Genomic DNA, 13,022 nt, shown 5'->3' with positions numbered 1-13,022 from the left:
ATTATAATTTCCTTAAAGACAAGAATCAAAGTATACCAAAATTTAAAAAAAAGACAAAAATAAAATCGCTTAATAGTTGAAGGATTAAAAACATATTTAACCATATTTTTATAACACTATCATGATTTTAAAGTCTAAACCTTATCGTAACATTATGTAATATATCCTCTTTTGTAAATAAACGTCTTTTAACACATATATATATATATATATATATATATATATATAGATAGATAGATAGATTATTCTTTTAAAGAAATACTTCTAAAATATATTAGCAACTCCGATCAAAAGTTATAAAAATATAATTAACGCAAATATCTATCATCATTGCATAGCATGGAGTTAAAATTATATCAGTGATTTAATTTAAAAGATAAAAAAAATTTCCATTGAAAGTGATTTAAATGGAATTTTATGACTTGTTTCACAATTGGACAAAGTGATTTAATAAGTAGCGTGATTTAATAAGTAGCAGTGAAATGTAAGTGTGATTGTGATAACACTGGCACCAGTCCATTAATTATTGACTGTTAGCAGCTTCAATGATTGACCCTATTTATGGTCCATCTTCTTTCTGTTTCTGTATTTTATCATGATTCTTACCTTAGCAGATTCACGTTTAAAGTAAATAGGATACAAACATACAAAGTAGTACATCACACAAAATTAACTTAAACTCTAACTGTTGGGGAAATTGCAGGGAAAGTAGTCGATTAATACATACCATAGATATATTTGTATTGGTCTAACTAACCTATTTATAGATAATAAAATCATTTAACCAAAGATGGACAGATTAAAGTGTTGTTGACATGAGACACTCAATGAGTGAAACAAGAAAGAATTTCTTTTAATTAGGAGTTAACATTTGATAATAGGCTTTTGTTACATAACTAATAAAAAAAATTCTACCTTCCACCCCTCAATCTTAATTAAATATATAAAAATTTAAAGAAGTGAATTTTATATATAATTTAAATTTATAATATTTAATTCAATTTTATAAAATTAATTTTGTAAAATTAACTTACATTTATAATATATTTATATGATATTAAAGTTATGGTTTAAACCCTCATTTGATCTTCATATTTGTGTGTCAATCTCAAATGGGTCATCGTGTTTTTTTCGGTCTTAATCGGGTCTTTAAACTTGTTAAAATGAGTCAATTAAGCCCTCTCCGTTAATTTATCAATAACGCCGTTTGTCTGTGCTGAGCTGTAATTTGTTTTAGTTGACGAGACATTGTTTATTAAATTTGATTAGTGTTGTGTTGTGTGAATAGATTGTCTTGTGTGATGTTGTTAGCCCTAAAACTTAATATTTAAAGAACCCTGATTTCGAAAGTGTTTAACATCTTCGTTTTCTTTAGGAAGAGTTCTGGAAAAAATGGAGGTGGTGGAAAAAATGGCCTTTATGCAGTGTCCCTTGGAATTCGTCTTCTCCTTCAACCTCTCATACAATTTCGCAACAAAGAAAACTTCAAGATACCAAACTAATATTATAAAGAGTATTTCCAGTACTCAACTAGATAAAAGGTATTAGTGAGGTAAGGCTCACCTATCTTTTTTAGGTTCTTTATACATAACATTTTTCTTCTTCTTTTATGGACATAAACCACACAATATCTCAAAACTGACAATCAAAAACCAAGTTTTCCTAGTGTGAGAGTAATTTTATATGCCAAAAAATCAGGATTGAATGACCTCATATTCTGTTTTGAAACAACTTGAAGTAACTTGAAATTATTTGATCTTGTGAGAAGTTTGTGTAGTATCTCTTTTCCACTGAAATACCTTCTTCTCTTGCTAGGCTCTCAACTTCTTCTTGTACTCTTTCACCACCAACTTTATTTGGATCCAACAAATTACAGGCTACCTCAATGACACCTTCACCATGTGCAAGTGCCATGGCCTGTATAGAGGGAAGTCCACCACCTCTTCCACTGAACTGTTTGACAATTCTCCGAACAACATTAATATCAGAAGACAATAGAGGGATATTGTAGTTATCAACCCAATTGGTGGCTCCAATGACATAACACTTTCAATTTCATTCCTCCACCACCACGTGATTGTCTTCGCCTTCGCAAATTCTTTCCAGCCCTAATTCTCACACTCACTCACCACAGCAAAATCCTTAACTCATGAAATCCCTAATTCCCATTTCACTTTTTCTGTTTAACTTAAAAAAAAAACAATCAAAATCACTACTTCCCTCATTCCCTATATAGTTTTTTTCATAAAACTATTATCCACGTATTTAAATAATTTAAACTGAGCTCATTATCTGTGCACCACATAATCACATGCAAACGATGTTACTAATAAATTAACGGAGAGGGCTTAATTGGCTCATTTTAACAAGTTTAAGGACCCGATTGAGACAAAAAAAAACACGATGACTCACTTGAGATTGACACACAAATATGAGGACCAAACGAGGGTTTAAACCTAAAGTTATATATTATAATTTATGAATTTGTTATAATTTACTATCCAATGGTTAATAAGTTATTATTGAACCGTTTGGTAGTATTTATGACAAATGTATTTTTTCCGTTAAAAAAATTATTAAAAGTTTTGTATTAATTAAAAATATTTAATTTAGAAAATTAAATATGTTTCGGTAGGATTTGCAGTTTCTTACGTGCTTTTGCTGCTTTTCAATGCTTGAGTTGTGTGCAAAAGACACTCGCTCAAATTAGGAGGGGTTTTATGAACTCTTTATCACAGTTTAGTATTTAAGTCCTGATCGAACATAAATAGAACGTAGTAGACGTACCTGGCCTTTGGGCCTGCCAGTGTATTTATAAGTCTTTCGTAGATCAAATAAAAACAACCTTACCTGGAGATCCGGTTTGTTACTCATAAACGATCCGGTTAGTTACTCATAAATGGCTTTATCAATATCTTAACTGCTTATCAACATCTTGCGATCTTCAATCAAACATTCTCTATTATTTTATTCTCATTATTACCTTAAGTGTTGGCCCAATTATGGCCCAACACTATTTAACGCGATTGACTTTAGTTGATGTGGTTGATAATGGCCGGGTTCTTACAATTAATAACCGTTCGATATACACTATATCCGATACAAAATCAAATTTATTATTAGTTTGTTAACATAACACTAAAAAATTGAGATTTTTTAATCCTTGAACCACGGTTTATGAAACTAATTAGAATTATGGCTGTTAGAATTTATGTTTTAGCAGCTAAACAGGAAACAGGAAAAATCGTGATATGGTTAAAATAATAGTATCAATATTATGGATGATAATTTAATTTTTTCTTCTCATTATTTATAAATAAAAAAATTACATATTTACAATATTTAATAAAAATATAAAGTTATCTTATAAATATAGTGTCAATTTCTTTTAAAAATAAATGTCTCTCGTGTTAAAAATAAAATGAAGACAGTTATTTAAAAAAAAAAATCTTCATACTAATAATTACTATTTGACAATTTGTTTATTATAAAAATAAAATGGTCACAATAAAACTGAAATTGTGTTTATAAAAAAATAATTAAAAATAATAAAAATAGTGTCGAATAGAGTAAAAACTTGTTGAACATATTTTTTTTTAATTCTAAACATGGTAAAATATTGATAGACGAAAACATCATTATCAGGACATTAATAAGAAATAGTTTAGTGTAGTAGTTGAGGTGTAAGTAACCTACAGAGGCAAGGAAGCGGTCATGTGTGTTGTTCAGGAATTAAATTTTGGAGACAGAAAGGGAGAGAGAATGATCAGATAAGATCAAAGGACCATATTTTAAGTGATGATTCATCCCTTTCTTCCTTGGGCTTGGATGAACTAACCACCATGTCTTTCACGTGGACCTCTGCTCTCAACATCACTCTTCTGATACTCCTCGTTGCTGCCATTGTTGTTGCTTGTTCAACCCTCCCAGTTGACAAGGTTGTTTTTTTAATCCAATTTCACTTCTGGGTTCTTCTATTTCCCTGTACAAGACAAAATATCTAGTTCTTTTAGTTCTTTTTGTTTGAACATTGAATGGGGTGGATGCATTTTTGTTCAATTGATTAATTTCCTTGACAGTACCTTGTGTCTGCGGCTTCTTCCATGCAATGGGGTTTGATAGTAGTTGATTCTCTCATTACTACTCACTTGAGGTAGGAAAATTTTCAAGTGGTGTTTGCATACAAGAATTTCATCACGGGATAATAACGCTTAGTTTCAAATTGTGCAGTTTTTAAATTTGGAAAATCATTAGAAAATGGGGATTTTTTTTTTTTAATTTGGTTTGGTTTCTTATTGTGAAAAGAGGAAAAGAATAAAGGATAGAGAGTTTGTTTTACCACTGGGAATTCCCACTCCCTTGTTCGTGCATACAAGTCAAAATGCTACTTTTACTGTATTATTTATTATAAGCACCGCATTTGAATTTTCTTTCCGAACAGCTCTGGTTGGGTAGAGATTTTGAATCTATTACTCTCTATTTTGGCTCTACAGATTCTGAAGGACTTATTGGTATGGATTGATAGTAATCTTGGGCCATGGGGTCCACTTGCTCTGTAAGTATATTTCAATTATTCACCACTGAAATTTCCACTTGGTGACTATCACCTTTTGTTTTTAAAATCTAGTAATCATTATACTCTTTACTATCATGTAATTGCTTTAGTTTGGGCTGCAATTTGTAAAGGCCATCTTTACAGGAGATTGTCATGTGCTTTCATTCATGATAGGCTTTATGCTATTCATAGTATCATGAAAAGGAATTTTATATGTGTAGCATATACGAATTGGCATATTAGCATATCAAGCTAACAACTGACTTGAATACGTGAACGGTGAACCTATGTTTTTGGGTAATTTTCAGGATAGCTGTTTACATACCATTGACTATCTTGGCAGTTCCAGCCTCTGTACTTACTGTAAGAATTTTTTATATTTGTACTTCTTGTAGAATATATAATTCTCAACTACCTGTTTAAGAACTGTGGCCTGTCTGCATTTTCGTTGATAAATGTTCTTTAAAAAATTGTTTGGTATTTGCGATTCCTATCTTTAAGAACTTATAAATTTTCAAATTGAATTTGTCACAGGTCATCATTTAGCTATTTAAGTTCTGCAAAATAGGCAACATTGTTCACTATACTATTACTTTTACAATATATATTTTGTGTTCATATTTGATGCATGTTTCAAACACCTCCACTATTGTATAACAAACTGTGTGCATTATAAACAGTTCACTCAATGCTTTACATCTCCTTTTCAATTATCTGATAAAGAAGTAAGCTTATTTTTTTGAGTCACTTTACCTGATACTTTTTGTTCAGCTTGGGGGTGGTTATCTATTTGGCCTTCCAATTGGCTTCATTGCTGACTCTATTGGTTCAACTGTTGGCTCTGTAGCTGCATTCCTTGTTGGTAGAACAGTAAGTTTCCCAGTTTTATATTTATCAGTTTCTTTTTTCAAATTAAAGAGAAATAGAGTTATGGCATGATTGATTGACTTTTTAGTTTCCTAGTTCCTATGGCAAAACTTATGAATTTAAGTTTTTCTCTAGTACAATATGCTCTTTATCCCTTTGCCTTTCTTGATGTGCATTGTCCTTGAAATCTTCTTAGCCTTCTAATTGTTTGTTTCTGTATTATATAGTTATTTGTTTCCTGAGGCCATTCCTGTATTTTTCTATCCGCAGATTGGGAAATCACTTGTTGTTTCAAGGTTGAAGGATTACCCTCAGTTTAAATTAGTAACAATTGCAATTCAGAAATCAGGCTTTAAGGTTTGTAGACTCAATAATTGAATGATTTTATTAAATCTCCAACATTCAATAACTTTTTTTCAAGTTTTTGTGCTTTTGATGTTTATTTTAGGTATAATACCTGTTTTGGTCCCAATTTTGGTTGGGAATGTTCGAATTGGTCCGAATTTTTTGTTGTTGTTTAATGTTGTCCTAAAGAATGTAATTTGTGTTCAATTTGGTCCTTTTTGCAAACGTCGTTTAAATCGTTAACGGGCAGATGTCTTGATGTGCACTTACAGAGTGAAATGTCATGTATTGGCTTACATGGAGTCATTTGTCGCGTTGTGAGTTGGATTTATTATTTTTGAAAATCATTTTGTGGCGTTGTGAGTTGGATTAACCAATCAGTGGTTGTCACGTCACTACCCTTGACACATCATCATCTTCTCCACATAAACCCTAGTTCCCTAACCTAGCCAATGCCACCGTCAGCCACGTTGTGCCGCCACCATGAAATTGTGCCGTCACTAGACGACCACCAAACCCAGCATCGGACCACCACCCATCATTCTCACCAGCGTCGCCGCCGGTAGCCACCACCGTCGCTGCCGGTAGCCACCACCGTCACCAATACAGAACGCGAACGCCAAAGTCGCGAGTCCTCCATCATCATCTTCAGCGTCTTCCTCGACTTCCATCTCCACCATGAAACCTTTATCAGGCTGTCATTCTCCACCACCATCAAACTCACTGTCAGTCGCGAGATCCTCCACCAGATAGCGATTTCATCTTCTCCATCCACAATCACCGAACCTGCAATCAGAAAAACAACAAACCCAACAACCACCGCGAATCCTCCATTGACGCACAAACCCAGAACGCAAAAACGTGAAACAGAATTGCGTGTTCTCCATCAGTCTCCTCCACTCGCTCGCACTGTCTCCATTCACCCCCTGCAAATCATTCCCAGAAATCAGATTGAAGCGGCCATTCTTGCAAGCACCATCGCGCCGCCATGAGCCGCCGCGAATAAAAGGGGCAAGATCCTATCTTCGTTTCTTCTCGCTGCGCATAAGCAAGCTTTCCCTTACACCTTCTTTGCATCAGAAACCCTACAATCACAAGCACAGATCTGCAACAGAAAAACTCTTTCTTTGTCTCTGATCGCGCAACACCAAAGAAGAAGAGCAGCAAAGGACTCCAAAGAAATAGAATTTCAAAAATAATAAATCCAACTCACAACGCCAGAAAGGACTCCACATAAGTAAATACATGACATTTCACTCTGTAGGACATATGTCCGTTAACGATTTAAACGATGTTTGCAAAAAGGACCAAATTGAACCCAAATTACATTCTTTAGGACTACATTAAACAACAACAAAAAATTGGGACCATTTCGAACATTCCCAACCAAAATTGGGACCAAAATAGGTATTATACCTTTATTTTATAATATTCCACTTGTTTTTATCTTGTTTTGTTCTTTTGGAATTCTTGTTTCTGATCTGGCTCAAGAAGAGCAACCGGTCGTAGTTATGTATAGTGTGACATGTCTGGAATTATGATGCATAGTTTTGATTGCCTGTTAAAACAAACAAGAAAGGCTATTATTATGTATACTGATAATTGCTTAGATTTTTTCTTAATCATATTTTCATGATATCCTGTTCATTTTTTTTCATAACTGAATATCTGAATGTTTCAACTTCTGTCATTACAGATTTCGATACTCCTTCGGCTTGCTCCTTTTGTACCATTTAGCTTATTAAATTACTTCCTGTCTGTGACGCCTGTTCCATTGGGGGAATACACACTGACTTCCTGGTTAGGAATGATGGTATCTTCTTTATCTCTGATCAATTATATGTAGGAGGATTTACCCTTAGCAATGAAATTCTATTCTCATGCATTACGAATAGGAAAATCATTCATGGACACCTTGATTTTGTCTACACCTATTTCACAGGTATCTTGTTGGGGTCTATGGCCTAACTTGGCCTGTTTAATATTAAGGCCATGCTAAGGCTTTTTGAAAACCTATTTAATTAAAAACAGGCTTAGGCTATTAGAAAAGCCTATCAGGCCTGCAAGACTAACTTGTCAATTTCTGTTGTGGAGTTTCACTCCTTGTGGATGTGTTTTTGAGTTTTTTGTTGGATGAGTATGAACTTATTAAAAATAGTTTGGATACCATGTTTGATGGACAATGGTTGTTTGATTTCTATTTCTAATTAACAGTAGTATTGAGTTTTTTAATTTTCTCTTTCGTTTGGTAGTAATGATCTTTTAATAAAATTTAATTATTTTTTGGAGAGGACCACAACTAACAAGTCTATCTTTAATTGAATGACTTATTGTTCATGTTTTTTATATTAACATTAGTCTTAGAAAATTGAAACGATTTAGGTGATGAAGAAGGTCCACTGATCTTTTACATAACAAGTCACGTAAATTGGCTTTCAGGCCCGACCAAACTTTACAACAAGTAGGTCAAGGCTTTCAAAATAGTCTACTATAGATAAATGGGCAAGACTCGGTCTAAGTAATTGTGATGTAGGTCAGGCTTAAGTCTGTCAATCTGTTACAGTCCTAGTTACAAAAGTAAAACTTGCTAAGAATTAATTGGCTTTTCTTGTGGCTGTCACTTCTTGCATTCTGTATTAGGAAAAAAGTTTGTCCAGATGGTTTTCAATATTAAATTATGAAAGAATAGGATTTATAAAAGAAGAAATGTATTTGAATGTTATAAGTCGTATGTCCACACATACCTCTTGTTTTATAGTCACATATTAGTGTACAATGAAATCATTCATAAATACATAAGAATAAATCAAACCCCTAAATTGTTGCACTACATCTTTGATTTCTACTGGACAACTATTTCCACATGTAACCTGTAATCAATATGACTATTCCCTCTCAAGCTAAAACCTACATATCATATTAGCCTAGTTTGTCACACATGTTGATAGGTCCTTACAATCAAGAACCTATAGAAACCCAGTAACACCCACTCACACTGAATAACCTCCTTGTATTACCAAAGAATCAAGAGTACAAGATACACTGTGTGCCCGAGAGCTTAACCTCCCTCCAAAGAACTACAAGAGTTCCCGCCAAACAATAACACTCCAAAACTCCCCTCTCTCACCAACCAACCCACCCCTTTTATACTGACTTACCTAACTACCAGGCAGTTAGGCTGGGTAATGTTTCTTCTTCTACTAGATACAATTAGTTCCCTAACACATGTAGTCAATATGAGAGAGCCTCTAAGGGATTTAATAAACATGTTGGTCTGAGTTGACAAAGTCAATAGTGATTTCTTCTTAAAGCACCTTCTCTCACAATTTTTTAAATGAAAATCTATTTGTGTTTGGTCTATTCATGGAAGATTGGACTTGATGCAATGTGAAGTGCAACTTGATTGTCACAAATAAAGTTTGTTAGTTGTTGGAGTAGTTGCCTAAGCCATGTAATCTTGCATGCAATTGTTATAGTAGCACGATAATCAACGTTTGCTTGAGATCTAGCATGCTCTACTTCTTACGCCCAAGTTGAATGACCTCCATTTTAAAAACAATACCCAGAACTATATCTCATATGTGATAGTGATCCTATCTCTCAGCATTACAATAACAAGCGATTTTTTGGCATTGCTTGTATGTTCATATAGTAGTCATTGTCCTTATTCATTTTTTATGTATTGAAGATTACACATGACATCTCATTGAGTCACCACAGTGAGATAATTGAGTATACTTAAATGTCTTTTGGTCTTCTAAGGGCTCTTCTTAACCTCGATTAAGCTTAATATCACTAGGATGACAATCTAGTATATTGGCTTTAGTTAGAATACCAAAACATCAGTCCTGAAAGGTATCTGCAAGGTCCAGAGTCTTTTGTCTGAAATTAACTGAAAAGGTTGGATTTGAGTCATTAAGTATCATTCTTGTCATTCATAAACAAGATAAATGCATTTTCCAAAAGGAGAATGAATGGAGAAGATGAGTTATACTGCATTGTACTAAGGCAGAGCTAAAAACAACTACGCTAGACAGAAAACTTTAGCAATTGACGATTAAAAGGGTAATTGAAATTGTTGATGAGGTTGGAGGGTCAACTGAGGAAGTACCACTACAATCTATAGTATCTAATACAACAAAATAGGAGATGAAAAGGCAAGTCTAATAAAAGGGGATGTTAGTAAAAATGTCATTAAAGTTGAGGACAAAAAAAAATGATAGCTATTTCAGAAGAATGACTAACCCAAATAAGGTAATTCAAGAGATTTTGCAAAGGTTTTTCTTTACCTATAATGAAGTCATGCACAAAACTTGTGCATCCCAAGACATAGAGACAAACGGGGTAATGTTCCTATTGTGGTTACAAAGGAGCGTGGGAAATTTGATTGCGAAGAGAAGAGAAAGGAATAAACTTGTTTCAATTAACTATATGTATGACCCTAAAAGTGAAAAGGAACAGTATGGTGAAGAAGGCATGCTCAATTTCAATCATGTGTAGATTCTTGCTTTGGGCAATAGCAATTAGCTACGGTGTGTGAGCACTAATATTTGATGAATAATAATCTCTTGTGAAGTCAAAGAGACTAGAAATTGGGAAGACAATTGTGCGCAAGAATTATTTATGCACAATTTTAACAGAAAAACCAAATGATTTTGAATTTAGTAGAGAAAAACTTGACATATAGAAAAATAATTATTAGGAATAATCAAATCAATGGAAAAAGTTTGGAAGTGACAAAATAATTGTAGCTCGAAGTTGAATAGACATGACTAGGACCCTAAATATCAAAGTGAACCAATTAAAAAAAGGTGACAAAGCACCTTTATTTTTATATTCCCATATCTAAAATGTATTAAATGTGGTATCTAACATGATTAATGGAAAAACATGACAACTTTAAACTTTGTAGTTACCCATGCCGTATCTTTAGTTGTGCCACATTGAAAGCATGTTGTGCATAGAAATGGATAGTGGATATAGTTAAACTTTAAAATGATTTGTAAAAATATGAAAAGTTTGAGATCAGTTGATTTAAAAGAGAACTATGGCAATATTGGATCAACAAGTGCATTCAGCAAGTAATCATCCTTGTGATTTATTTGTTCACCACTTATGTTCTAGGAAGAAAGTGCATTAAATTAAACTATTAAGAATACATATTTAAGTTTGATGTTTGTAGAGTATTAGTAAGTATATCACTATTTGCATTAGTCTGAATTTGAAATGTTTTATTGTTATTGTTGTAGCCATTAACACTGGCTCTAGTATATGTTGGAACTACGCTCAAGGATCTATCAGACGTGACACGTGGTTGGGGAGAATTCTCAAAGACTCATTTGGTATGAAAAACTATGCTCTATATTAACATCTAAGAGACCCTGGTTAGGATAGGTTTTGATAATGTATCATCTTAGATAGTGGACTTTAAGCCTACTCAATCTCACCTTACGAAGTCTCACAAAAGTAGCTTGGTAAGATGAGGTTTGCATCTACTTACCTATATATTATAATGTCTTTAGTTGATATGGGATATCCAATACCTTTGATTGTCTTGATTGAATCAAGTAGATGAGATCTATCTCATATGTAACATACATTTATTTTTCTTTTGGATGCAGCCTTGGATCATTTCTGGCTTGGTGATATCTGGTAAGCTATGTAGCATCCGCACAAACATAGAATGTGAAACTAGCGTGCTCTATCCAGAAATTATTCTCTTTCTCATGCGTGTCTTGCTCCTCTTTTCCTTGCATGTGAGGTTTTGTTGCTCTGTATACTAGCAGCTTAGCTGCAATTGCTGGGTCACTGATGAGTGGCTTTTAAGAGTTGCATACTCTGTCCAGCGGCTTTATTTTTGTGTGCATATTTTTGCCTATTAAATTTTTAAGTACCAGGCAGAAGAAAATGAATTTGAAGTTTTAGCAAGCAAACCAGTGATAGCACACCATCATTTATCTCATTTTGTTAAATGTTTTGGTCAATTCCTTAGCTGGTTTATGCTTATATTGCTTTGGATTTTCAGCAATAAATGTAGTGTGGTCTGGGTGGGAAAAGTGGCAAGTTATGTTAGGAAACAAGATTTTCACATAGATTAGTTCTTTTATTAGCATGTTACTGTTATTTAGAATTAATGTGTAATGTAATGTTAGGTGTGATGTGTTTCATGTGGTGATAACCATAGAAGTATAAGATTGGAGAATCCACACTTGATTATAGACCGTAATGAAAGTTGAGATTTTTGAGCTTGGAAAAGTTGTTTAAAACCTAGGGTCCATTATTTTCTTTGATTAATGCCTGGCTGAAATATTATTTTCGGGTATGGGCAGTGGTTCTCATGATATGGGTTACAAAAGTTGCCAAGTCTGCTTTAGATAAAGCCTTGGCTGAGTGTACAGATACGGATGACAATGCATCTTCACCGGAGCTACCAATTGCCACTGAACCTTCAGTAGATCTCAATCAGCCTCTCATAAATAAGACAGACCAGAATGAAGAGAATCATGAAATTAAATTCCATTGTGTAAATTCTTTCCCCACCCCTCCTTTTAAAGAACATTCTTTTATTTTAAATTAAACAGTAGTTGCTTCTTATTTTGTGATTTGTACAGTTTTGGAATTAGAGATGTAGTTGGTGACATACATGGTTAGTCATACAACCAAAATGAGGTTATTGAATTTGTCTAACGGCAGAAAAGTTCATCTTATTCTATGGTTTTCAGTTTTGTAATCTGGATTGTGACTAGACGTGTTTTCCCTAATTTTTTTCTGCTCTATCAATCTTGTATGCACAAACATTACTAATTCATCCTAGCTCATTGTGTTCTTACTTTGAATTCAACGGTTCAGATGCTTGGTGAACCAATATTCTTGATTACTTTGACTTGAACCACTCCAATGATATTGCTATTATTGGGACACCTCTATCTAGGATGGCAAAGTAGTGTACTTATAAGAAATTCAATTATGGAGTTACAAGACTGATCGGAATAGATTGAATGTTGATACCTGGTGTTATGCCCCTGTATATGGTTAATCACTATGATAAAATAAGGACAGTATCCCTTTTTGTTGATTATATTATGATCTAATCATTAAGATTTGTTGCTTGTTCTGAAATAAAAGTGTATTGTGTCTTACGTCTCTCCACCCTTTGTACTTTACCTGTTTTATTCACCTAACATTTTGTACTAACTATATTTTAATGATTTTAATTACTATGCATCTAATCACAATAATTTCTAAAACAATGTCC

General features: G+C 33.5%; 1 protein-coding gene across 1 annotated transcript; it reads left to right on the top strand.

The window, feature by feature from the left end:
* Nucleotides 1-3,690: 3,690 nt before the first annotated feature.
* Nucleotides 3,691-12,497, top strand: LOC108323835 (uncharacterized). The gene is made up of 9 exons (XM_017556610.2): nt 3,691-3,938; nt 4,494-4,555; nt 4,864-4,918; nt 5,327-5,425; nt 5,693-5,779; nt 7,464-7,580; nt 11,017-11,109; nt 11,389-11,419; nt 12,097-12,497. Exons 1-9 carry the CDS (start codon nt 3,843-3,845, stop codon nt 12,342-12,344), a joined length of 888 nt encoding a protein of 295 aa, XP_017412099.1. The 5' UTR covers nt 3,691-3,842; the 3' UTR covers nt 12,345-12,497.
* Nucleotides 12,498-13,022: the final 525 nt, after the last annotated feature.

Source organism: Vigna angularis, chromosome 1, assembly GCF_016808095.1.
Source record: "Vigna angularis cultivar LongXiaoDou No.4 chromosome 1, ASM1680809v1, whole genome shotgun sequence".
NCBI lineage: Eukaryota > Viridiplantae > Streptophyta > Magnoliopsida > Fabales > Fabaceae > Vigna > Vigna angularis.
Note: the sequence above shows the minus strand (reverse complement) of the source record. Positions and strands in the feature narration are given on the sequence as shown.

Bases quoted from the DNA above. Each gene is read 5' to 3' on its own strand.
- LOC108323835 (XM_017556610.2), top strand. From the start codon at position 3,843: ATGTCTTTCACGTGGACCTCTGCTCTCAACATCACTCTTCTGATACTC. The intron at 3,939-4,493 runs GTTGTTTTTTTA...TTGGCTCTACAG, and splicing joins CAACCCTCCCAGTTGACAAG to ATTCTGAAGGACTTATTGGT. The intron at 7,581-11,016 runs GTATCTTCTTTA...TTATTGTTGTAG, and splicing joins CTTCCTGGTTAGGAATGATG to CCATTAACACTGGCTCTAGT.